This window comes from Clinocottus analis, unplaced genomic scaffold, assembly GCF_023055335.1.
Source record: "Clinocottus analis isolate CAN_PGR_092001 unplaced genomic scaffold, fCliAna1.0.p SCAF_4, whole genome shotgun sequence".
NCBI classification, from domain to species: Eukaryota; Metazoa; Chordata; class Actinopteri; order Perciformes; family Cottidae; genus Clinocottus; species Clinocottus analis.
The window spans coordinates 23300866-23327212 of NW_027176153.1; the positions used below are offsets into that span (position 1 = coordinate 23300866).

The 26347-nt window shown below is 44.9% G+C and overlaps 1 protein-coding gene across 1 annotated transcript in view; it reads right to left on the reverse strand.

The window, feature by feature from the left end:
• Positions 1–270: 270 nt before the first annotated feature.
• The window catches only part of plxna2 (plexin A2), a 184646-nt gene continuing 158569 nt past the window's right edge, over positions 271–26347 (reverse strand). The window contains exons 24-33 of the mRNA XM_068597285.1: positions 23180–23246; positions 22783–22929; positions 22031–22190; positions 18940–19043; positions 13070–13169; positions 9665–9855; positions 9230–9399; positions 8926–9138; positions 8542–8692; positions 271–4172 (exon numbers count right to left, since the gene is read on the reverse strand). Of these exons, the coding sequence (XP_068453386.1) occupies positions 4077–4172; positions 8542–8692; positions 8926–9138; positions 9230–9399; positions 9665–9855; positions 13070–13169; positions 18940–19043; positions 22031–22190; positions 22783–22929; positions 23180–23246 (1399 nt within the window). The 3' untranslated portion in view covers positions 271–4076. The remainder of the gene's footprint in view (positions 4173–8541; positions 8693–8925; positions 9139–9229; positions 9400–9664; positions 9856–13069; positions 13170–18939; positions 19044–22030; positions 22191–22782; positions 22930–23179; positions 23247–26347) is intronic.

Here is a 26347-nt window from a genome sequence, read left to right on the forward strand (position 1 = left end):
TTAGGACAAAAAAGAAAAGAAAAATGACTTCTTTTTTTTTTAAATCGCCTATTTTTTTTTTGGTCCTATTTAAAAAAAAAATTTTGGTCCTAATTTTTTGGTCCTATTTCTTTTTGTGGCGGAAAAGGGCTTCCATATGAAACACACACATGATGTTCTGATGACATTACTTTAAAATAAAAGTGTGCAATATACTAGCTTCTAACTGGTTATGATTTTTTTAAATCGGGTGGTTGCGCAACAAAAAGACACGAATGCGGATTTCGGCTCTATGCAATTTTTTAACCAGCAAAGTTTATTTATATATAACAACAGTACAAATTGAATCCTTGGCTTGCAAAATAGGTGTGCTTCATATTTACAATAGGTACACAATAATATATTATCATAACAAAATCAAAGCAAATAAAAAAACAAGAGAACAACCTTTTTTAAATACTTTAAGTTTCTTACAATTTTCACAACACTTTTATAAAACAAGAAGAACAGACAGCCATTATTATTATCATCATCATCGTCATCGCCAGTAATTACTATTTTACAGAACTCCAGTGTCTACAAAGGGTTTGTTTACAATGTGTGTAAAATGGAAGGATACTCGTTTTATACTTTGTGATATTTCGACTTGAGAGTAATACATTGATCAGGGTTTTAAATTCCTCTGTCCGACGCCACGAAGCAAACCAAAAAACCTGATTAAATGCTTTGTTTTGTAGAAGGATAACACGTGCCAGTCTAAAAAACCACAACGCCGTCTTCTCGGCAACACATCACACCGAGAGCGACGAAAGTGCAAAAGCATCTTCAATTAGCTCGCGCTTGAAAAGAGGTTGTGTTTATTCATGACAATCCATCCAGAACTCACACAACTGGCAGTCAATTGGGATTCTGCGCCGCAGAAAGATTATACAATTTTTTTGCTCTTTTCAATTCCAAACAAAAATGTAAAACGTTCTCAGAAATGAGTGTACAGCATGGACTCGAAGCTATACCTGGTAACAAAGCAACAACAACAACAAAAAATCTCTTTCACACAAACAAAAAAGGTGCATTCAGCTGTGATGCAAGATGTTTACAGACGGGCGAGACTAACGATGGCGTGGATCGATATGGAATACCGAAGCAGAATTTTAAAAAATGCATGCGAGGATCTCACACGAGACAACAGGAAACATCCTGATATGAATGATCTCTGAGAGGAAAAGAATCAAAGCCACTTTCAACCAATTTGTGTGCCTCTGATTCGTCACAATTATGAATATAGGTGGGGGGAGCTCATGTAAGGGTTGGAAATACTGTAATAAACATACTTTTTTCATCCCTTGCAAAAAGGAAAAAGGCATTTAGGTCCTGTTAAAAATGATAAAAAGCATTACTCCATACAAGCAATGTGAGGTATGAGGAGGATACAATTCTATACGCTGAAATTGGGAAGACACCGTAATCAAAAGGAAGAAGCTCGTTTTGTGTGTGTACTGTGTATATTTGCGCCGCTGTGTACCTAGTGTAGTTTATAAGGAGGTTAGGGAGCGAGAAGGTGCCTTTTCAACTCCTCCTTCCTTCTTCTGCCCCTACTGGCCAGACACAGTCATGACATGTCAATCATCACCTCATCCTACATTTCTCCTTGCATGTTAGTTTGATGTTTTTCTTCTTCTTCTTTCCATCTTCTGATCGCACTGTGCACACAACTGACTCAGATCAAAGAGCAGCTTCAAAGCCGGAGCAGGAAACTAGAGCTAAAGGGGTTCTCTCTCTCTCTCTCTCTCTCTTTCCACCTCTCTCCCTCTCCCTCTCTCCTCATTTCTCAACACTTCTCTTCAAACAGCTCAGGCGAGCCGAGTGCTGAGCGAGGCAATGTCTGCCCGAGCCCGGCTGTAGCCTCTTCACCTTTTTCCTTTTTTCTTTATCTCGCTAAGACTCAGTTCTCGGCAGAGTGAGCGGTGCTGGGTATCACTGGAAAAAAAAAAAGACAACAACAACTATTGGGCTCCGAAAGTGAAAGGGCCGTGCCCGAGTCGAGGACTAATAAGATCAGGAAACACTAAGCAGGTGGGTATCTAAGGCCACGGAGAAAAAAGAAGCACCTTTTCACCCACTACTGGTGTTTATCATGCTCTCAACACACACAAGTGCAGTATACTGTGCAAACCTTTTAATACTACCTATTTTTCAAGTACTTGATGTAAACAGCAAGCAAACATAATATATCCCCCGGGAAAACAAAATGAAATGACGTATCCAGAGGATGGAATCTACAGTTTGTCGTCATCCAGCTAGAAAGGCTGAACGGTCACGTCGGCCATTTTGACTTTGAGACGTTTTGGTTGAAGTCGAGGAGACGCCGCCACCCGACATGAAACGCTCTTCATGTTTTTACATGTTTTCTTCCCCCAGATCCATTTCCTCCTGCTCACATTTCGTACCTTTCACAAAAAACATTTCCAGTTATACGAGCTTCGGCTTCAAGCGGCTCGACGCTCCCTCTGTAAAGCATAAACCGATTTTTTGACACAAATTATCCAAACAACAGGATCTTTTGGCACTTGTTCAAACTGAACCCGCGGAGATAGACTTCTTATCGTCTGTGTGTGAGGAGGACACACACACAGGGTTGTGGTGGTCGGGTAGAAACTTCCTGGCGTGACTCATTGGCACTTGATAAATAAAAAAAAATCAAAGATGGACCCTTAGAACACTTCTGATGTGTGACAGCATGCATGCAAAGTACACCTAAAGTCGATCAAGTCCCCCCAAAGAGATACACACTGTGGTTATATAAATGAGAGACCAATCGCTCTCGTCCGGTTCCTACTAGCTGCACACACGGCGGCCGCGATGCAGACGCTAGCTAAACACTCTCCTCGAGCGGGAAAAAGTGATTTTAGGGTTAAAAAAAAAGAAGAAAGTTTGGGAAGCAGCTGGATGGGCTGGGGCCAGGACAGACAAATGGAGTTGTTCACTTGACGAGCAAATATCTACGGAGCTCAGTTCAACTGAGCTCCCCCTTTTCTGTTTGCGCGACTCAAATAGACACACAAACAAAACAAACTAAAAAACATTTGTACATTCACATACACTGATTGGCCAGTATCAGTCGGTATACATACACGGATGACATAACTGCTGAAAGGAAAAAAAGAAAAGAGAGAGAGCCTCGGACACCAGATTGATGCTGATTTAAAGTCGTCTCCTTAAATACACTTTAGACTTCATCTCCGTTGAGGTTTCAAGCCGTGACCGCTCAGCCGCCGACTCTTTGATGACGAGCACAAGTTTTGTGTGTTTCCTGTACACTTGTGATCGGATAAACAAGAAGAGGTTTCTGTCCCGAGTCCAGCGAAGCATCAGTCCAAGAGGGGGAACGAGTGAGAGAAGACGTGGACCGCACGGCGCCGACGGCAGCGTCGCACTCCTCAAGTCTTTGTGACAACAACAAATTACGCAATCCTGGGTGGATTTTCTCCTTTTTTTTTTTTTAAACTGTAACTGATGATATTCAAATGTACAAGTACAAAAATAAAATCTGAATGCCAACAAGTCAGCTGTCCAACATGAGCTCTGCTCCTCTGCTTCTCGTGTCTCCATTTCACTTCTCAAATGGGAGTTTCTGACTCTGGGAATACATTTGTTCCTCCATTTGCTCTCACGGTCTTGCAGGAATCTTCCTCAGTATGACACAAACACACATTCATGCACACACACACACACACACACACCCATACAAACTGAGAGAAAAAAAAAAATCCATGTTGTTGCCTTCTCAGTTGATGCCACTACTAGCTCCATCTGCAGGTCCTCCATCTTAGCCTGTGGGCCTTTAGCTGGTGACATCATGGAAGGAGGTGAGAGAATGACGAACTAAAGCAGTCGTGCGTCTGTCCGGCTTTGGATGCAGAGACGTCCCGGGTCGGGTTCGTGGTCGTCGCTCCCCCGATGAGAGGTAAGTTAAGTCGGGACCGTTTTTTTGGGAGGCTCTGTAGAGACAGCGGTCCTTGTCTCTCTCTCTCTCTCTCCCTCTCTCGCTGTCTCTCTCTCTCTCTCTCGTCCTCTTTGTCTTTGAGCGGCGGCCGCTCTCAGCTCTCGAGGGACATGGCGGCGATGAGCTGCTCCACCTTGTAGGACAACCTCTGCTTCCTGGCCTGCTCGTCCTGCTCCAGGGCCGCTGTGATCTGGAGAGAAGAGAAGACGACGGTTTAACTCGCCGGCCATGAAGCTACGATCACGCCGCCTGGCTGCCGTTAGCCTCGACCGACCGGTCCAGTTTCAACTTACGTCCACGTCTGTTCAAAAATGTTATCACTTTATCATTTTATACCGATTAGACAATAATAACTTAGCACTTTTAAAAACAGAGTTTATAAAGTGCTTTCACAGATTTGCAAAAGCATAAACACGACCCGAATGGCGGCAAACAAAAAAAGACCATACCATAAGAGCATTGAACACAACCAAACCAAAAAAAAGAACAGTAGAAAACAAACAAATATATAAAATATACAAAAGAACTGCATAATAGATCATTAAATGAAAAAAACAGAAAAGGACGACATCACTTAAAAGCAATTCTATAAAAATGGCGGTCATCCAGGATTCATAGAACTGAGGTTACTTTCGTTTTAAGACGTGAAGTTATTGTTGTTTGACACACACAATTATGGCCAAACACATGTTTTTTTGAGGTCACAGTGACACTTTGATCCACAACATCCTTGAGTTAAAGTGGACGTTTGTGCCAAAATTTGAAGAAATTCACTCGAGGTGTTTCCTGAGATATCCCGAAAATGTGGCGGCCCAAAAAGCCCGACGGATAAAAATAGACCGTGCGACCGCATCCTTATTGGTTATGATGTGTTTATTAAATTAGAGCCGATACTATTTAATAGAAATCTGCGTGTTTCCCTACAGAGGAGAACCTGTTCTTTCATGTTCTCGTCGGAAAGTCACATGAAAGAGAGAAAAGAATTACATCACCGCCTTTGTCTCTGACAACATCGGAGAATATTTGCGTTTTTTTTTTTTTTAGCCTTTCGCGTTTTATCTTCTGAGCCCATTTCTTGTAAAAATTTGGCATTTGTCAAGTCGGGTTCAAAAGGGATTCAGACATCTCCGCCTCTTCAGTCTCTCGTGGAGTGTCTGCCTTGTCAGGATTCGTCCGTGTCGGAGTGGCAGCGACACACATGGCGAAGGCCTTTAATACAAACGTACTAAAAAGTAAAATACACTACAATATGGGCCGTGTCGTCATCGCCTTTGATATCCGTGTTTGAGCTTTTATCCCAACATATGGATTCTAGTTTGCCGCCGCGGATCTTTTTCACATCAAACTACATTCGACGGGAATGCAATGTTCCGCTCAATAATTCACGATTCAAACAAAATTATTAATTGACCCTTCTCTGATGCAAAGTCATTAAAAATATTCTGAAGGTACGAGATGAATCATTAATGAATGTGGGAGGAAAACTGTCACCCACAATGCACCATTTATTCATGTTGAAACAAACTTTAAATGAATCGCGGACGTTTTCTTCTGCTTTTTTACTCGTTTATTGATTCACTCAGCGGCTCAGCGAGGGGCGGGGACCTATATATCACCATGATGTATTGTCGTTATTAATACAATATCTGCTTTGTACCAGCGTTTTGTCACGCTAAAGATGCACAGTGCGGTGTCTATTTTTAAAATTGCACGATCTCAAGGCCTAAATGTCACGTTTGTGTAATCAGAGGTTTGTTTTTTGACGAAGCTCAGAAGCTCCGCCCCCTTATATGCAGTAAAAAGTTGACTGCTTGTTATCTGGAAAAACATGTCAGCAACATTCTTGTTTCCTTTTTTTTATTCCATTTTCTTTTCGCTTCGCATGGCAAACCTTTTGCTCGCTGGCTGTCCAGTTGCAGAACGCAGCAGCCGTAAAAAAAAACACACAAAAAAAAACGCCTACAGTCTTCCACTCATCTGCTTAAGTGCTCTTAAAGGCTGGCAGCGACAGGAAGAGCGGTTCCTCCTCCTCCTCCTCCTTCTCCTCATCCTCATCGGGCCCCGATAGTAATCTATTATTAATCTGCAGCACAGTATGCAGGTGCAGCTCCCCAAATCCATTGAAGTGGCCCGGTCAGCCCTTTGTGAAGGGCCGAGTTGGAGCGAAGAACCGTTAATGCGAAGCGAGGTTTTTTTTTTACACACTGCGCTCGGGGAGACGAGCAGATATACTGCAGGATTGATGATGGGTCACGTGTGCGCAGACCACATGCGTGGAGTTTGCGTGTGTGTCGACGCATGTGCGCGTCAGACAGCTACAACTGCAGCGGCGGCTAAAAGTAGGTTGTGTGAGTTTGGTGGAGAGCAAAGAGGGGACGCTGACTGGATAATAGGTAAAAAAAAAAAAAAAAAAGGAATGTAAAGTACAGGCCAGAGAGAAAATAAGAGATAGAAAGAGAGAGAGAGAGATAGTGTGGTCCAACATAAAGGTCAGGCTAATGCTTCCCAGAGGAGGAGCTGACATTAGAAGCAGAATGTCTCCATAAATGCAATTTCTCCTCCTTCCCTATCTTCCTCCCTCCTTTTTTTAACGCTTCCTGTGATCTGACGGTGTGTGTCTGTGTGTGTGTGTGTGTGTGTTCGGCTCATGAGAGCCATAACAGATAGTGCACTCTAACTCAGCGCAGACGAAAGGACAGAGCAGCATGCTGAGAGCGTGTAGACATTTACTGTCTGAGATCAGACACACTGGCTTGTTAAGCGCAGGTCTCTCTAGACCTCCAGGCTTCGAGGGGGGAAAGTCTACTGAAGACCGAGCTGACCTCACTAACCTTTTCGCCAGTTATGAATAGTCCGAGAGCACACCGAGGGCAAGATAAACGTATATTAAAAGGCGCGGGGCAAATTTGCCGCACGCCTTTTGTTCAATTTGCGCTGGCAATCTGCCGGTAATTAGCAGCTGATTTTTCCAAGGCAGCAGCTCATTATGCAATCAACGCCCGGGACTGCCCTCCAGGTGAAAAAAAACCTGCAAGCGAAGGTGCTCGTGTGGTTCAGAGAGAGGAAGGGATTTATCGGAGATCAACCGAGCTCCGAAAGGACATTATGCTGCGCGGAAATAATGGCGTCAAAACGTTCTTTTACATACATTTATTACAATTATACTAATATAAAGACGAGAGAGGGAGGACATGGAGAAGCTGAGCAGAATAGCGCAGCAGAAGCTCAAAGCAGGTGGAGATGCTGCTGATACAGATGAACACAGAGCTAAATGTCACATTTAATTGGGGAAAAACATTTCCCATCCTCTGTTTGCTTGGTGTAAATAGTTACAAGTTATGTTTATTTTCAGCCAATGCGCTCGTGTGATTTTTCACCATCAGTTTTATGTCTATGATTCAGTTATTTAGTTGTCACTGAGATTATTTCCACCACCACAACTTTTCTTTCACTGGGATATATATAGTGTGGAAATATAAATATAATTAAATAATCCCAGTGTTTAAATGAAAAGTTGTGATAGGGAAAAAAATAAAATAAAAAAATAAAATATATATATATATATATATATATATATATATATATATATATATATATATATATATATATATATATATATATATAGGAATATTAATTCCTATATATATATATAGGAATATTAATTCCTATATATATATATAGGAATATTAATTCCTATATATATATATAGGAATATTAATTCCTATATATATATATAGGAATATTAATTCCTATATATATATATATAGGAATATTAATTCCTATATATATATATAGGAATATTAATTCCTATATATATATATAGGAATATTAATTCCTATATATATATATAGGAATATTAATTCCTATATATATATATAGGAATATTAATTCCTATATATATATATATAGGAATATTAATTCCTATATATATATATATAGGAATATTAATTCCTATATATATATATATATATATATAGGAATATTAATTCCTATATATATATATATATATATATATATATAGGAATATTAATTCCTGTTTGATTTTGCCCAATATTTTTGCTGCATTTTGAATTGTAATTTCTTTTTTGTAAGTCACTGGTACATTCAGTAAAAACATTAATCTGTGAGTTTTGTAAGTAACTCCATGTGTGCTTTAGTTATAAACTGTTTGCCAATCAATTGTGTTGTTTTTTGTTGCATGTTTTGGTCTGCTGTAAGCAAAATGTATTTGCTTTCACGTTTTGTTGTAAGGTGCTTTTATTTTGAAGGAGAAAAATACGGTTAAACCGGAAGTCGTAGTGCGCCGTTTTAACGGCTAAAAACTAAGTTTATAACGGTCAATTTGGACTGTTTAAGAAACGGTTTAACGCTCCCATGAGGAGGAACAAGTTCTTGCGTTGGTTTTTAGTAATAAAGTTAGTTTTTTGTGAAGAATAAACACATTTAAAAAAAAAAAAATCAGTTAAAGTCCGAGACCATACACTACAAGTTTATTTGCTAAAAGCAATGTGTTAGTCCGGCCTGATGCGGCCTTACACGTGTGTGTGAGCATCGCTCACCTCCTCGCTGTACTTGCTGATGTACGAGTAGATCTCATTGAGCGCGCTGAGCATGTTGAACTCTGTGGAGTGGAGTCTGGCCTGTTCGGCCAGATAGGCGTTCATGTCCTGGTCGCTGATGGCCGGCAGCCGGTTGATGTCGGCGTAGTACCTGAGGACGCAGACAAAAGGCGGGGCAGCACTTGGCATCACTCGCAGGCACTCAAATGATTTCTATAGCCATAATATCATTTGTACGTCCGGGAATAGACGCTGACAAAAGGCTTTTACATAATCTGAATGGGAAGTGTGGGCAGGAAGAAAGAGAATTATGAGTCAATCCCCCAGAATATCTAAGAGGATACAAAAAAAGATGTGATAGAGGGGGCCGTGTGAAGCTTGTACCTTTCTACCCAGCTCTTGTAATTCGGGATATCTTTAGCGTAGAGGAGCTTATTGGACGGAGAGTCTTTGCCCAGGCGGTGCTCCGAAGTGGAGCAAGAATCCATGAAGGTCTGCGCGACGACGGACAGGCAGGCGTCCGTGATGCTGCTCTTGTGGATGTCGAACACGAACTGCGGGTTCTTGATCACGTTCACCCAGAAACGCAAAGGAAGGCTGGAAGACGGAGACAAAGAGAATGAGTACAAGGGAAGAGCTTAAGGATGAGGACACGCTGCGCGTGAAAACAAAAGAAAGAGGCTCGTACCAGTTGCTTTTCCACGTGTGACGGACGTCCGTGTCGTGGATGCCGTGTTTGTCCGCCTGCTCGTCCAGGAAGTCGAACATGTACTTGATGGCGAGGGGAAGCGTGCTCCCTCGGTGAACCGTGCTGAACAACGTCTCGAAGAGGTCGTCGACGAATTTTTGTAAAGTACCCTGCATGGGAAGAGGAGAGGACACCGAGAACGTGAACAAGTTTGTGTGAACAAAACCAACGCTAACTTATGCTACGTGCTAATGTTGACTGAGCTGTCAAGTTTGGAAGAAAGACTTAAATAGCCTTGAGTTTTTTTTTTTCCTGCGTGAGAAATACGATGTGTGGCTGGAGGGGGCGGGACTTAAGACGGACATGAGTGACAGTCCCGGTCAGCGCGTGACACTTGAGAGCCGCTGGTGTTGGCGTATCGGTAGCGTGTCTTACCTTGGTAGCTAGCAGCCGGGTCAGATAGATCTCAGAGACCATCTTGCTCCCGCGGTCGCCTTCCTTCTGGTCGCCGTGTTCGTGGTTCTTCACCAGGTGCCACACCTTCACGCCGCTTTCCAGATCGGGGGTGATCATGGGAGCGCGTGAGCGGAGGCTGTCGGGGCTGCCGGTGTAGCGGAAAGAAGAGTCTGCCCAGCGGGAAAAAGAAAAAGCATTGTCGATTGTCAGTAATCCTAAAAAACAAAGCCTCTCTCTCGTTTCTATTGCGCCTTTGTAACTTCACACACCGCGGGAGGGATGCATAAATAACACAAGCATGTGGACTACATGGCTGTGAATATTTGTGCATGCATACTGGAAGTTTTAACGAGTTTTAATAGATTTGCACAGGCATGAGGACAAACTACTCGGATCCCATTGAGCCAGAGCAGAGTCTGGCAGTCTGTCTGAGGTAAATTGTTGTATAACTTAAGCTACTGTAAGCAATTTTATTGAGTATTTTGAAAGCCAAGTGCTCTGGGTAAACAGTGACTGTGTATGTATCGGGCTTTTATTGTGAAAGGTCGGCGCTAACAGAGTGGATCCGGTACTTTGTCTAGTTTGTGAGGGTAAGGACATTTGCCGCTTCGGGTCGGACCACGTAGCCCCCGTGCTCTTGTACACTTATTGAATATTTCTGTTCCACACGACGCGATCGGTCAATGCGTTTACAAACGCTCGAAAAAATCGACCTTGCTTGGAGAGAAAAAAAATGACATCACTGCACATATTCTGTGCAAAAGTACTCAGTTCCAAAACAATATACTGTCGTGCAGGTTATGAACAAAAAAACAAAACGTCCCTGGTGTGAAAAGCCCTGAAGCCGCAGAGGAAATTGCTGCGTGTGGATGATTTCATAGAAAAGCAACGTGACGAATGGGAGGGGAGGTTGTGGCACCTGCCATTGCATCGGTAGTGGCCTTCTTGAATCCACGCCACACATTTATCTTTATGCTACGTACAGCGTTCAGTTTACAAAATGCTTCATATTTACACTTTGATTCCTTGTTTTTACGCTTTTTGTTTCACTTTCCAGACACATTTTTCTCTATATAATCCCTGCCTCGCCGACAGAGACACAGTAGTGTCTGGCTCTTTTTTTTTTTTTTTTTAAAAAGGCACTCATAATTGGCCACAGTGTACCAAACGCCATGTTGAAAACGTCCTTGTCACACTCCTAATCAATGCCTCAAAAGATCCCTAATTCGTTAAGCATGCGGCGAAGCCACCCTTCCTTCCTCCAGACGGCACACCGCCCTCCTCTCTGCTCTTGGACTCCTTGCCTCCTCGCTCTGAATGATGCTGGTTTCAGTTCCCTCTAATTGGTCGACATCTACTCCCCCCGACGGCGCACTCCTCTGGAGATTCAGGATCTGAGGAGATCTCGATGAGGAATCTGACCTGGCTTCAAAGGCCAAGCTGAACAACAAAGCTTCTTTTTTTTTTTTTGCTGCGGATACAGCCACTTATACCTTTCAGATAATACCAACCTGCGCCTCTGCAGGGGCCACTGGGGACCAGGGGGCCTTGAGATAGGAGGGCGGGATATATGTGCTTGTGTGCAGGGTGGATTTGAGGTCCCAAATCCCATCTTAATCCAGCCACTGGTTTTTACTGCTATTTCCTCATCCCGCCCCTCCCTCCCCCCTCCATCCTTCCAGGTATTCAGACACGAGGGGAGTATGTTGTGGCAGGTTTTGAGGCTCGAGGAAAGGGGAAGGTGGGACCGCGGGGCTGTAAATTGAGTCAAAATGCTAAGTGTTGAACGTGAAATTGGTATGAATCCATCAGCAGGTGTCGAGGTGCAGCTGCGCCCGCTCTGCCGACGCCCGTGATTGATGAGGGACGACGGGCAGGCGTCAGCAGAGCCTTTTTTTTTTCTATGCCGCGCACGTCCGACGCCGGTGATTGAGCGCTCGCACGCACACAAAGTCAAAAATTAAGAGACAGAATGCAAAGAGAGAGACTGCGGCCGCCAGCCGCAGCAGCTCATCGCAATTTCATTGACGGATTAACATATCCCTCGCGGCTCAGGACGCGGCTACACTCGTCTTTTCAATGCCACTTTTGTGACTCGGCCGCGTGTCCACACCTGCACCTCGATACGAGCTGCCGTATCGGATAGTAATCGGATTAAACCCATAAAATGTCCGATAAATTCTTCCCAATAAAAGTCCCCCTTCATTAGCGCTGCTTACTCTTCCTCCAGTATTTGATATATTAGATTAGCCGCTAACAAACTCTGCTTATTTGGTGATAAATACTTAATTTCCTATAAATTCTTCACAATAAAAGTCCCCCTTCATTAACGCTGCTTACTCCTCCTCCCTGCAGTATCAGTGTATTTATTTCATTGAGGAATAGCTGTTAACAAATCTTTGTTAATTTGGTGATAAACACAGACGTTTCCCTCTAATTCGTGCACATAAACGTCTGCTGTTATTTAGTTATTAAAGGGTTTATATTTTGTTCTAGAGGTGAGGAACTCCCGTGTGGAGGATGATGCATTCAGGAGTTGTGGGATGAAAAAAACCTGCATTATTTACATGACGTTGGTCTTACACACTGTGATCTTCCACATTATTTTAAAACACATCCACTGAAGGACACACAACGTATTCACAGGTATACAATCCTACATAAGACGTGCGAGCGCTTGAAAGGATTTGCACTTCACTTTCAGCGTGAGGCAGCTTTCACTTTCTATCTCCAATCCTGATAATTGGCCACGCTCACTTATCTTTTTTTTTGTTTTTGTTTCTGTGAAGTATCATTCACACAGAATAATTAGCAATCACAAGTTGCCTCGTGCTGCTGTGTGTGTGTCTGGCGTGGGGCCACATTTAGCACTCGGCGGCACAAAAACTACAAACGGGTGCAAGTGTGCAGACTGTCGTGGCCCTGCATGGACATTACAATAATATCACGGCTTTAAAAATCAAAACAATGGCTATATCTCTCCCTCTCCTCTCTGCTTCTACGCTTTCTCTCTCTCTCTCTATAGTCTCTCCATCACTCTACCATCCAACTGAGTTTGGCCCCGAACTGCAAAAGCAAACTGCAGCACACACAGTTGGAGAGAGAAAAGAGCTGCAAAACAAACCAAACAAACAAACAAGCTCCTCTGCAGCAGGAAGAAAAGCTGCTCCAAACAGAGCTGACCGCGGCTTCGGGGGGGAAAAAGGCTTTGTTCACATCTGAAACAGCCCATATAAAAATAGTTTGATGCGCCTGTGAGGCAACCAGAGCAACAGGATTACATTTGCATGGAATTAACTGTTGATTAGCATTAGCATTTTGCTAAGAATGTATCCAAGGTCACAACGAGGGCGTGGAAGAGAGCGATCCGGTGGACTGACTCACCGTATCGGCTGATGGAGGTGCGGGATATGCTGGCCGAGGACGGGATGTTGTACGATGAGGTCTGTTTGGGCACCAACGCCACAACGCAGCGGTCTGACACCTGTGTGAAGAGAAGGTGAGGGGTAAAAAAAACACGATACGGCACAGTATCGCGATATTTTGCGTGGCGATATTGTATCGATACACAACCTTTTATTAAATCAATTGTGAATAATTGATTCGAATAATAAAATCAAATGCTTTTTTAGCTTTTTGCTGCAATACATTTTTCCTTTGGAGACAATTTTGCGGTTGGAAAAAGGGGAATAAATCGCGATATTTAATATATCGCAGTATCGTGATAATATCGAATCGAAACTTGAGTATCGCGATTAAAATCGAATCGTGATTCCCCCCCTAACATGTAACATGAATCTGCTGGTAACATATTTGAATTAGCACAGAGTACGGGTATTAACTCTGACGTCGACTTCCCTGCAAACAGTCACAGTTAAAGGTTGAGATTACACGAAGGAATGCGAGGCCCTTAGTGAATAATCCCGTAAACAGAACACATCCCAAACGCCCCGCGCAACCCATCCCTTCCTGTCATATCTGCGCTCCCTGCTGTTCTCCACCGCGGCCCCGTGGCTTTTTCTTTCTGCAGAGCCGAGTGCTGCGACTGCATGACGGCTGTACTCAACATGACTGTCATTGTCATCCCCTTCACAAACATCAGAGACATGATGTAAGCTTTGGAACAGGGATAAGACGCTAAGAGGGAGTGAAAGAGAGAGAGAGAGGGGAGAGAGAGAGCGAGAGACAAAGATGCTGAATGTCACATCTCGTGCACACTTTGCACCCTGAAAGAAAACGGGGTGCGCAGGTATAATAATAGCATTAGAGCAGCACGGAGTCAAAGAGAAAGACGAAAAAAGCAGCAGCTGTGTAAAAGATGGTGTGTCATGAACAATAGACGAGACGCTGGGTGTGCATTGTTCATCCGCCCCCCTGTGGTTTATATTTACAAAGGGCTCTTGGCCCTGTGTGATGTCATTTTAGCTAAACGGGCGAAAAAGACATTTAAAAAAAGACGGTTTTTAAAACTGTTTTTGAGTCGCTTCTTAGCAGAGATCCTTCATCAGTCTTTACAGTGTCGTCAATTATTCATCAGATGGCAGTTTAGCTTTAATACATTTTTTAAAATAAACCACACCAAAAAAAAAAACAACAACCCTGTTTTCTAAAAATGTAAAAACATAGCAAACAAAACTTGTGGTTCTTCTCTGAAAGCCGAGACAACGAAACAGCTTGTTGGCTGGCATTTACCGCCCACCCCGAGGACGTATCGCTGCTTTCAGACCCGCTGAAGAGGAAAAAACAACAACCGACGAGCCTCCAGTGAAGAAAATAAACAAAAAGGCAAATGCCAGACGCCAAAAGGAAAACCTCAAAGAATCTATAGAAACACAGAAATGATTTTCTTTTCATTTGCTTGAGAGGGACGGCGCTCATTCCCATAAGCTGGTGGATGTTGGGACGAGCATTTACAGAGTCGCCCTTTGCTCTCCCATCCTCCCCTCACCCCTTTTTCTTCTTCCTCCACTCTTCTTCCCAAACTAATCTCGGCTGCGCTATTGGTTGAAGTCGCCATCTGGCCTCTCTGCCGTCCTCGCAGGAAAAGACGCTTGAAAGTGGAAATGAAATCTGGAGAAATCCTGTCATATATATATATATATAAAGATGCAACTCTGGGTTTCCCCGGCTTCTTGGAGGGAAATGAAAAATGGTCTTTCTGAGACCACGACTGGCACCTTTGACCCGTCTGCCTCCCACCTCACCTCCGTCTCATTCATCTCCACTTCCCCAGAGCTCATTTCTAAAGTATCTCCATACCGTATAGTCTCCTCTAGACTAATGATGCACGGACGAACTCTGATACACAAACAGTTCCACCTACTATTCATGCAATACATTTTCTCTGGGCAGCATGAAATAGCTTCTCCCCTCCCTCCCTCCCTCCCTTTCCATTTATGCCTCCCTCCATCTCTTTCTCTCTGCTTTTTTTTTCTTTTCAAGGCTGACAGAGAGGATACAGCAGCAGAGATGGGTCCTCGCGATAGAGTAAATGATTGAAGGCGTGCAGATTCGCCCTTCAGGGATAATCCAGTGTGGGGCTGATAGTGGGGCAGGTGTGATAAGGGCAGCGGGCCCCCTGCCTGTGATAAGACCTTCCATTAAGACAGCGCAGGGCCCGACCAGACGGCAGAGTGTGGTCAGCCTCCATCTTTCTTCTCTCAACCCCCCCAACCCTCTTCCTCGCCACACTAAACCACAGCCTCGGTCCTACAGCCTCCGTTCCACCTCGGTGTCCCATCCCAGCTGGACGCGAGCCCCGAGGTCACGATGCTTATCTCACCTGTCCACGCCGCCCGGTCGCTCGGAAAACACACAACCTGTGTGTCTACAGTATGTGCCCGTGCAATTTCAGGTATTTCTTTTAGGTTATGTGTGAATTTAACTCTCGAAAAACGAAGTCTGCCGGCTATTTAATGGAATTTAAATTGGGTTTTTAATCAATAGGATGTGTCATTGAAGGTTTTATAAATACTACAGTTGTTGCTATTGAAGATATGGCTTTGGGTGCAGAGGCACCAGGGCAGGATTAATCAAATATGTCTTCTCCTTTTTTCTGAAACACTATTCTTCAAATATTTCCTCAATATAAAACCTTCAGAAAAAGATTCCCGCAGGAAGGAGTCGCAAAAACGCCGAAATGAGTGAATGTTTCTGCAATCATCCAATTCCCTCACCTTAAAATGAATGTGTTTTTTTTTCTACTGGGTTTTTGGTCAGATGCCTGAAATAAGGTATGTGGGTAGCTCAATCTTCAGAGGTTTTGACATTTTTATAAAACACATCAGTAGAATGAAGTTTGAAGCTTTTATGCGTCTTTAAAAAAACACTGGACACAGTGGTGTAGTTTGTTTATAACCTGGTGAAATATCTGCTTCCTGCAGCATTGCATTAGCAGCTGACTGGGATATGCATTCAGATTGACAATGAGGGGCAAAGACAGACACTGGATTAGATTTATGAGCAGATATGGATGTAGTAGTATCCGTGGTGTCTTGGGGCCGTTCAGAATAGCCCCAAAAAAAACAGAAAAAATGCCCTAAGTGATGTCTGGAAGGTTGGAAACAGTATCTCGCTGGCGGTCATCACTGTCTGCTCTTCCTGTTCCTTCACCGCAGACAAGAGGACGGGCAGAGGTCACCCGGCGGCCGGGGATGGAAGTTTCCAAACGGACTTTATTTGACGCAGTTTCAGAAGTAGCAGTCAGCCCTGTGCTGTCACGTGTTTGCATAGAGCAAATATTAACACGCCGCTGAAAAGCCGCAGTCCACCTGCCGCGAATCAACACTTTGTCAAACATCATCAATGTAATTGCTCCCCGCTCTGCCCGGTGAAGAGGACGCAGGGCCTGCAGGCCATGTTTTTTTTTAACAGTCCGTCAACTTCACTTCATTATAGACGTCCTGTTTTACCAGGACGGTGAAACGAGATGGCCGGAGCAGGAGAAAGGTTTGCACAAACCCGTCACAGGATGACAGAGACGAGGAGGGAGGGGAGGCGGAGAAGAGAGAAGGTGTGATGGAACACTTTCCTTTGACGGCGTTGGAAGATTAAAACAACAAAAAGATCCAAATCAGCAATCAGCCCAAAACTCTCCAATCTCATGGATCTTTTATCTCGACTCCCGCGTTGTCTGTGTAGAAGCATGTGCTGCGTGTGTGTGTGTGTGTGTGTGTGTGCACATGTCACTATCTTTATCTCTGCACAAAGACTGTCAAAAACACTGAAATAGAGCAAGTGTGAAGGGGGTTGGATAAAGATTCTTATTTTAAATGTGTGCATTCATGTTTCGCTTCAGTGTCACCGGCAGCTGGGAAGGTGCACCTTTCCATCTCCGGGTTATGTAAACCATTATGTCCCATGCGGCAGGGTAAATCCCCGATGGGAGTCTCCTGAAACTCCCCCGTGTGTCTTCTGTGGGAGGATGAAGCGAGGTGACGCTCTCGGTGTCGTCCTGCATGTTTCAGACCTCGTTTCAAAACGTCCTCTTTACCTTTTTCCCCATTTTCTTCAAGCTTTCCACTCACGCGAGGCCTTAATGAGCTGCGCTCTCTTGTTGTGATCGGCAGCCAGATGTGCTGTCGCAACTGCCAATGCTTGTTGTGTGTGTGTGTGATGCAAAAACGAAGACCAGCTCCCACATTGCCGGCCATTGCCAAGCTCATCAAAACCAGTAACGATGCACAAGCGTCTCTGTCGTCCCGTCCGACTCTCATCTCTCCTGCCGCCAACTGTCCTGTTCCTCGGTGCTCCCGCCCTTCTTCTTCTTCTTCTTCTTCTTCTTCTTCTTCTTCTTCTCTCGTTCCCACGTTGCTCCGCCTTTGCATCTTCTCGTTTCTCAGTGTCGGGCCTCATGTTCTGCACGGGGGGGGAACCTCAGATGCGTGATCAATAGGAGTCCTTTAGATCTGCTATTGAGCGAACGGATGAGCCAAGCGGCGACACGCGTGTTACCGTGTTCCCCTTTAGCGTCTCGCTTGGCTAACGATGGCAGACAGACTGCGATGCAAGAGGGTCGCACAAAAAAACAAACAACAGAGAAGCCCATTATGGTGTGGAGGTGGAACATATTGCACTAAAGCACTGCAGGGACCAGAGAAGAGGTGCTCAGACCAAGAGAGAGAGGATATTAAGGCGAAAGGAAATGCAGTGGGCGAGAAGGAAAACATGTTAAGTGGGTCGGGACAAATGTAAACACAACGTGGAGACAATGAAAGGAGGGAAAGATGCTGCGAGGTGCCAAGTCCTTGGTGAAGGACACTCTGATGTGTCCCTTCTTCTAATGACTCCTACAGCTGTTACATTATTCTGCTTACTCTGCTCAGACTGACCCCCAGCGGGAGGGAGAGCTTGAGCTTCACCCGGACCTCGTCTCTATTTTCTGCTCCTGCACGGAGCTGCGTACCTTGGACCTGCACGGCACCAGGTATCTCAGTCCCGGCCTTTGCTCTTAACCAGGTAGCCCAGAACCGAGCCTCATGCAGTCTTTAAGCAGATGGTCCCCCCCCCCCCAATCCCTCCTACTGGTTGACTAATGAGAGCTGGCTGAGCATGCACTGCGAAAGATTCATGACCTGCTGCGAAAGGCCGGCTTTTTTTATTCCTTTTTTTTTTTTTTTTTTTAATTTCTCGTTATTATCTCACTCTGGCTTCCTCTAACTCCCCCGCCTCGGCAGCCATAAATTGTCCTGAAAAATGCAGAACTAAAAAGTTGTTTCCCCTCCTCTTTAGCCTTCCACTTTCCTCTCCGTTAAACAAGGAGGATGGAGGGAGGAGGAGGGGGGAACAGGAGCAGGTATAAGCCCCCATGGGCCCGAAGATTGCCCGGCGTAAATTTGAGGTTCTACATGTGAAGAGACAGAAGCAGGCAGTCACAGCGGGTCTAATTGTTGCCGGCGTCGGAGTCAACGGGGCAGAGAGAGAGAGAGAGAGAGGGAGAAAGAGAGAGAAAGAGAGAGCGATGCAGCTTCCTCTCTCCAGGGAGGAGGAGAGGAGTGTCAGCTGAGATGCTGAGAGTTCATCTCTCCTGCCACCTGTACAGTAATTGTCCTCTACTCTGTCGCTTGGATTACACCGAGCAAGGGCATGCAAATGAGCAGCGGAAAATTGTCTGCCTAAAAAGTCTTGGGAGAGGGGAGGGGGGGCATCAAAGTTTTGCATTGGGTACGTGGTAAAATTTCCATAATAAGAGTCGCAGCAGAAATCGGACTGAAATGAGCTTGAAGTTGTACCGGAAAGCCTCGGCGCGTGTTTACCTGATAGTGCATCAGAGTGTTGAGCCTCTTCCAGTCGTTCTCGATCTTGGTGGTGATGTCTTCGTCCTGCAGCACCACGCGAGCCATTCGCCCCTGGCGCCACTCTGGAGGAACACAAATCACACACAATCTGGATTACACACAAAAGCTGCCTTTGCAAAAAAGTACGTCGTCGTGTAGCGAGCCGCAACAAATGCTAACGCGAAAACCACCTCGCGTTAGAGACGCACATCTGCTTCGAGGGAACATGTGGGTGACGCCGTGGCGTGCGGTGCGTTCAATGCCTTGTCAGAAGCGGTTACCTTGTCGCGAAAGGCAATTGTGAAAGTGTGCTAAAATAAACCTACGTCGTTCTCACATCACACGAAACAAAACCCCTTTTAAACGCGTCTCTTTTCAAACCTCGTTCACCTTTTCAGTCGCTGGAGCGTCAGCCTACACGAGTCCCAGAAGAGAGAGCGCTCTCTCTCTCTCTCTCTCTCTCTTCACACATTACCCAGATGAGTCAATATCGGCAGCGCGCCGGCGTTCCTGTACGGCTCTCGGCGAGCGGGCTTGGATTGACGCACATCTTAATTAAACATTACACACACGACAACAAAAAAAAGCGATTTCGAGACGTATACGCAGGCGGCCCGAGCGCCTTAATTGGTACTTGTGTCGTGGAAACGGCGCGCTATTAGCATACGGCACAGTCGGGCCCGTCGGGGTCAGAGAGAAGAGACGAGTGGAAGCAGGCGAGGAAAGGATGGAAACGCTATCTGTGAGGAAATCAGCTGCTTTTGAAAGAGGAGAAAATTGGAAGTGGAGGGGGAAACAGGTGGAGGCTAAAAGCAGCTCTGGTGGAGGATGGAGGACGGTGGAGGAGCAGAAGTCGAGTCAGGCGTTGACATTAAGTCAGTGGTTCTCAAACTTTTTCTGTCACGTCCCACTTTGGAGGAAGCAAAATGTTCAAAAACAACATGGGAACAAAATGGTGCAACTTGTTGAGACTCCTCCTTTTGGCTTTTTTAATGAATAGATTAAAGAAAATGTAAATCCCTTTCAAGTCAACCAGATTGCTGCATCTGACAAAAACTAATAACATGTGCAATCACTTTGTTAAAACAATGCAAATAAAGTTATACATGTGCAAAAAATAACTCATATTTGTGCAAAAAAAGATGAGCTGGATCCCTGTTTTCTCCCCATAGTTTCATGTTGAAGTGTCCTTGAGCAAGGCACCGAAGCCCCAGAGCTTCACAGCAGCACAAAGCTCCTTCATTACTAAGGATGGTGACATGCAGAGAATAATCCCCCCACTGTGGGATTAATAAAGGATCTGCGCCCCACCTGTAGTACCTCTGCGCCCCACTAGAGGGTCGCGCCCCACAGTCTGAGAACCACTGCTTTAAATTGCACAAACCTTAAACAAAATGTCTCCTCTCTGCTGCTGCTTTTCAATCCGATGCAACCTTCCTCCAGCCGGCATCACAGTCACGCTCCTTCGTTCATCATCAGATGGCAGCTCCCTTCATCATCATCATCATCACCACCACCACCACCACCACCAGCGTCGCTCGACTTCAAAGGGGATTACGCCTCCTCTGACCTCCGCATCACTACCCCTCTATTACGCCCCTCCAGGATGGACCCAGCAGACGTTGCCCTCGTCCTTTCCTATGTGTGTATTACATTATTGTTCACTTCTAATGGCGTCTGGGCTGATTGAAATGATAATGAGGGTGTTGAAGGGGACGTGGACCGCCAGCGTGGCTCTCACGCTGGGAGTGATCATTGATTTTCTCCTCCGTTGACTGGGTTTCATTACGTTGTGTCTCTGCCAGGCGACCACATGACATCCCTGCCCGACACAACATCCTCCTGAAACCGCCTCAACTGGAGATGCAGCAAGACTGCTGTGAGGCCCAGACCGGTGATAACATCTGTATCGGGTGTCTGTGACCATGGGGTCGATGCATTTAATAGAATTATATGTTTATATCATGTATACTTTGTAGTTCCTGTGTAAGCTTTGGCCAATTGGTTGCTGTATAAAAGGGTTTCCGCTTAAATTATAATACATAATCTGTTTTTTTTTGCGAAATTGCTGGTGTAAAACTGTATTATTGTAATAATAGATAACAAATAAATTAATTTAAATGACAGTATGTATTTGTTGCATGTTGGTTTGTAAACTAAGAATGTGTAGATATCGCCTGATATTACTTTACACAAGAAAAACACACAATAATACAGCTTATTAATAATCAGATCTGTATATTAGCAGTTGTATAGCAACAATTGAGTCTAAACCAGACTCAATTGCTGCATTGCTTTTATTCATTTTCTTTGTTTCTTGACTGTTTTAATGTTTTCTTCACTGTTTTTAAATCTGCTTTTAATGGTTTCATGTGAAGCACTTTGTTGCTGAAATGCGCTACACAAATAAACTGGCCTTGCCTTGCTCAGGATCAGCCAAAGAAAAAAGTCAGATTGGTGCAACTGCATAGAAGTCGTCTGCATCAGCCATATTGTGGCGTGATGGCCGGCGTGCTGATTTGCCACAAAGCGCAGGGGGGGGGGGGTCTTTTGTTTTTTAGCACCGACGACGTGAAGTGAGAGAAACCGCGGAGGGAAACCGAGAGGCGAGGTACGCGGACAAGGCGAGGGCTGGAAGTGTCAGACTGCGTGGGCGCGCGGCGCGGCGTGAGTCACGGCGAGCCCGTCTGTCGGCTCTCACCTGGGTCGGCCGGTCGGACGCAATAGCCCACAAACACCAAACATATCTCGAGCTATGTACATATATATATACTGTGACTTCATTGGCACTGCCGGGCAGCGGGAGCCGCCAGACGGAGGGATGCGGCGCACGCTGTCAGTCAGCTTGATAGAAGGCCTGGCGGCGGCCCGCCGAGGCTGGCTGGATGACTGCAACACAGCTTGTATCACACTAATGCTCTGATAATCTGTACACATGGCTAGGTTTTCTTCCGCTGATACGTTCATCTGTGGGGGTGCGAGGGACTTTAAAGCTGCCAGCTACATCTGTGAGCATCTGAATTGTGCATGTGTGTGTGTGTGTGCGGTTGCATGTATGTGTGTTTCATACCGAGGTCCATGTCGACGGCACGTGGCCGCTGGGAGTAGGGCATGTTCTTGTAAACCACGTCCAGGATCTTTTCCTTCACTTGGGTGATGGTGTCACAGTTCAGCACCTTGACGGAAATCTCCGGACTGTTCTCGTTGTCCGGGTTCACGCAGTTCAGGGTCTGGAGTGCGCAGATGGAAGGGAGGAAGGACAAAGACAGAAAAAAAATCATTTCAGGAGGAAATGAGAGGAGCACAGGAAGAGGTTTTCTGCTCCTCGTGCGCTGACACGGGTCCAGCTCGAGGCTTCGCCCTCATTAGAGTCTCCTCGGAGCGTGGCGGGAGCTTCGAGAAACCATTTCCGCTCTCGCTGGCATCCTAAAAATCTAATTTCACACCTTCGGCGGGACACCAATTTCCAGCTCTGCCAGGGTATTAGCACGTAATGAGCTAAATTCCCAGTCAGAGCAATCAGAGCATTGTCGTGTCACATGCTGCTGGCTGCGTGAGTGTTTTTTTTTAAAATGTGTGTGTGTACGTGTGTGTGTAGAGGTGGCTGTTTGGTGTTTTCTAATCTCCACAGCCACCTACCCTGATGTTGGACCAACACTGGAGCCTGTGGGATCATTACTTTATTATCTCCTCATCCAGCGAGGAACAAGCTACGCTAGCTTAAAATTAAAGTGTGTAGTCAAAAGCTGCCTGTACATCTCGTGGTGCTACCTGTGTGTGTGTGTGTTTGAGTGTGTGTGTGCCTGGTGGAGTGTGACGTACTAAGGTTTTGTACTCGATCTGCTGGCGGATGAGCTTGTCTTCACTGAGGGAGTAGCGGGCCTCTCCAGTGATGGCGTCGATGGGCCCCTTTTCCATCTGCTGCTTGATGGCGCAGTACAGCATGAACAGAGGCTCCCCGGCACACTCCTGTGAACACACACAGACACACAAACAACCCACAGATTCACACATGAGAGAACATCACAGTATAAACACACACAATAATCCCCAGACCGAAAAACACCTACCACGAAAACATGTAAATATCTGATCATGTGCAATCACACTTTTAATTTAGGAGAATTAATAAGACACACACAGGGAAGCTTTATATTTGTACTTGTGATCACATACAACACACACACACACACAATGTGTTGCTGCTTGCTGTACCGACCTTGAGGAATTTGTGGAGGAGGAAGGCGAACCAGTTTGTGAGCATCTTCTCTGCAACCGACTCCGTTCTGAAATCACAATTTTCGATTTGCTTTGAAAAGGGAAAAAACAAAATTGAACTCTATTCTTTTTCTCTTGCTATTTCAAAACCTTTAGATAATACGAGAGATGCATAATTCATAAGGTTACGTGCGAGACTCCAGGGAGGGTTATCTTGGCATCCTGGGCGTCGGGTTTTTTGCATGTGCAACTCTGGCGGTCACAGTGAGTGAGCAGAGAGAGAGAGAGAGAGAGAGAGAGAGAGAGGGCATCTGTGTGTGTGGACATGTTAAAAAGAGTGTGTGATTGAGTATGCTAGGATGCGAGCGTGAACCGATGTGTGTGTGTGTGTGTGTGTTCACGTGTGGTTGAACACAGCGGGACATCAGCAGCTGCGACAAGCCTCAGCTGTTGAGAGAGACGAGTGCTGTCACAGCCAGGTAACGCCTGATCACAGCCAAAACGATCTCCTCTCATGTCCTCTCTCTCTCTTCCACCTCCCCTACCTCCTCGCCTCCCGTCCCAGTCAATCACACACACACACACACACACACACACACACACACACACACACACACACACGGAGCTCCAGCTTGCTGCTGGGCTTGATTGGGCATGAAAACACACAAGTGTGCGATGACCTCTCGACTGTTTTTCGAGCGCATGAGAGGACTGTGTGGAGCTCATATCTTTCCTCTGAATGCCAGACAAACATCCCCCCCTCCCTCCCCTCTTCCTCCCCCTACCATCCTCCCCATCCTCCTCTGCCTCATTAGCAGCATCATGGAACACGAGAGAAACAGAGGTTGAATTTATAAAAGAAACAGAAAAAGGCAGAACACCAAACAGCCAGGTGGGAATGGTTAACGAGCATGAATCACAGATGAGAGGGTGAGTTCTGTGCAGCTCGCGTGGACGAGCACCCGAGGTGAGGAGCAGCAACAAGCTCATCTCGCGGAGACGCTGCTGCTTCTTTTTTGTTGTTGCATTCTTCGGTTTGACACCAATAACAAAAACTGCTTTGGATTGGAAATGGATTTTGCCAGCGCCGCTTTTTGCTCCACACACACACACACACACACACACACACACACACACACACACACACTGTTATTACGGTCAATACTTCTGCAACGCTCTGAAAAGGCTGCGAGGAATACGAGGAATCATTTCACTACATCATTTTCAGACCATTATTATTCCTACAGGCAATGTCTCCACGAATATTTAATTATTCTGTCAATGTTCGCCCCGTAAAGTCATATTCTCTAGATCGCATATTCAGAACACAGAACATTGTTTTATCTGTGAGCGTATCAGTGCGTGGGATCCGACATTAGTAAATGATGATTCGCACTCATCCGCAATATTATTGCGCTTTTGCAGGATGGGAGAATAGGATCAATAAATTACAGCAATATTGTGCGTGCACATATTCTCCAAGTTGTTTTTTATATGGAGGAAACATGTGGTGCAATGGCTGAGAAAACCCCGAAGCTAACCTGAAGCTACAGCCGGTGGTGTATGGGTAACTATTATTTATAATGCAGGACAGTGAGGATACTATGGAAGCCCATTTCCGCCACCAAAAAAAAAAAGTCAGAATTTTGAAAAAAAAAAATTATGACAAAAAATGAATGAAAACGTGACAAAAAATTATGACGAAAAATAAAAATAAAACATGACTGGCTGAAAAAATTGTCAAAAATTGAGACTTTTTTTTTAATAATAAACACAAAAACACAAAAAAAGACAAAGAAAAGACAAAAAACACAAAAAAATATATATGACAAAAAAAATAAATAAAAACATGACAAAAAAAATTCTGACCAAAAAAAAAAAAATGACTTTTTTATAATAAAAAATAAATAAAAACAAAAAAGTGAGGATTCTATGGAAGGCCATTTCCGGCACCAAAAAAAAAAAAGTCATAATTTTGACAACAACAAAAAAAGACAAAGAAAAGACAAAAAACACAAAAAATATATATATGACAAAAAAATAAATAAAAACATGACAAAAAAAATTATGACTTTTTTATAATAAAAAATAAATAAAAACATGACAAAAAAAATGATGTAAAAAAAAAACAAAAAAAAACATGACAGGCCGCAAAAATAGTCAAAATTATGACTTTTTTTTGTTGCGGAAATGGGATTCCAGAGTACACAGCAAACAATACTCAAACGAGATGATTTATCAACGCACATTCATCCGGCGAGGGGTCGGCTAAGCAGTTTAACAAACAGCCGACAGAAAAAAAAACATCCTAGCGCCCCACTTCCTACGCCGACGTCCACACACACTCTCCAAAAGATAAAATGCTGCGATAAAGTGCCACACACACGACTGCACGACCATTTGCGAGAGTGTGACGGCACGTGATTGTCAGCAGCTGCAGACAATCCCTCCAGTTGTCCACTGTGTGTTGCCAATTTCAAAATGGCAATGCATTAAAATGTGTTGTTTTTTTTAAATGCCCTTCTAAAAATCACTGATTACTCTGGTGTGGATGATAAAAAAAAAGGGGCCTCACGGCGCCGCGTGCCGAACCGGGGATTAGCAGGGAAGTGGAAGCAGCCAGGTATTAAAGCAGGCTGGAAGGCTTCTCGGCTCCTCAGAGCTAAATAGTGCGAGCGATGATTATACCTATTCAGGCTCTGAATGGACCTAAGGAGAAATTATGACTATTATGGAGATAATTGCGTGGAGCCGTGTTCGAGGGGCTATAAGCAAGAGTCTGGAACCGAAACAGAAGTCCCTGCAGGGAAGTCTGAGTCAGGGGAGGCTGCAACCGCTACGATTTCACTCACTGAGACAAGAGAACGTGTCAGTCATTCTTCCCGTCTCATTAAATTGAGACAGAGTGAGACTTCTTCTCGCTCTCTCTCTCTCTCCTGAATACAGAGCTCTCCTACAGTAGCAGGACAGCGAAGCCGAGGTCACATTTTGTTTTGAATGACGTGCGGCGAGAGGTGTGACGCTGCCTCCCTGTATGCCAGGAGGCGATTCCTCTGAGGAAGAGACCGCTGGACCGGTCTGCCGGCAGCTCGTCGAGGAGATGGAGAGCTGGGTGACGGACTATTTGAAGTGTGATGCGCCAGCGGGGGAGGAAGAGGAGGAGAGAGGG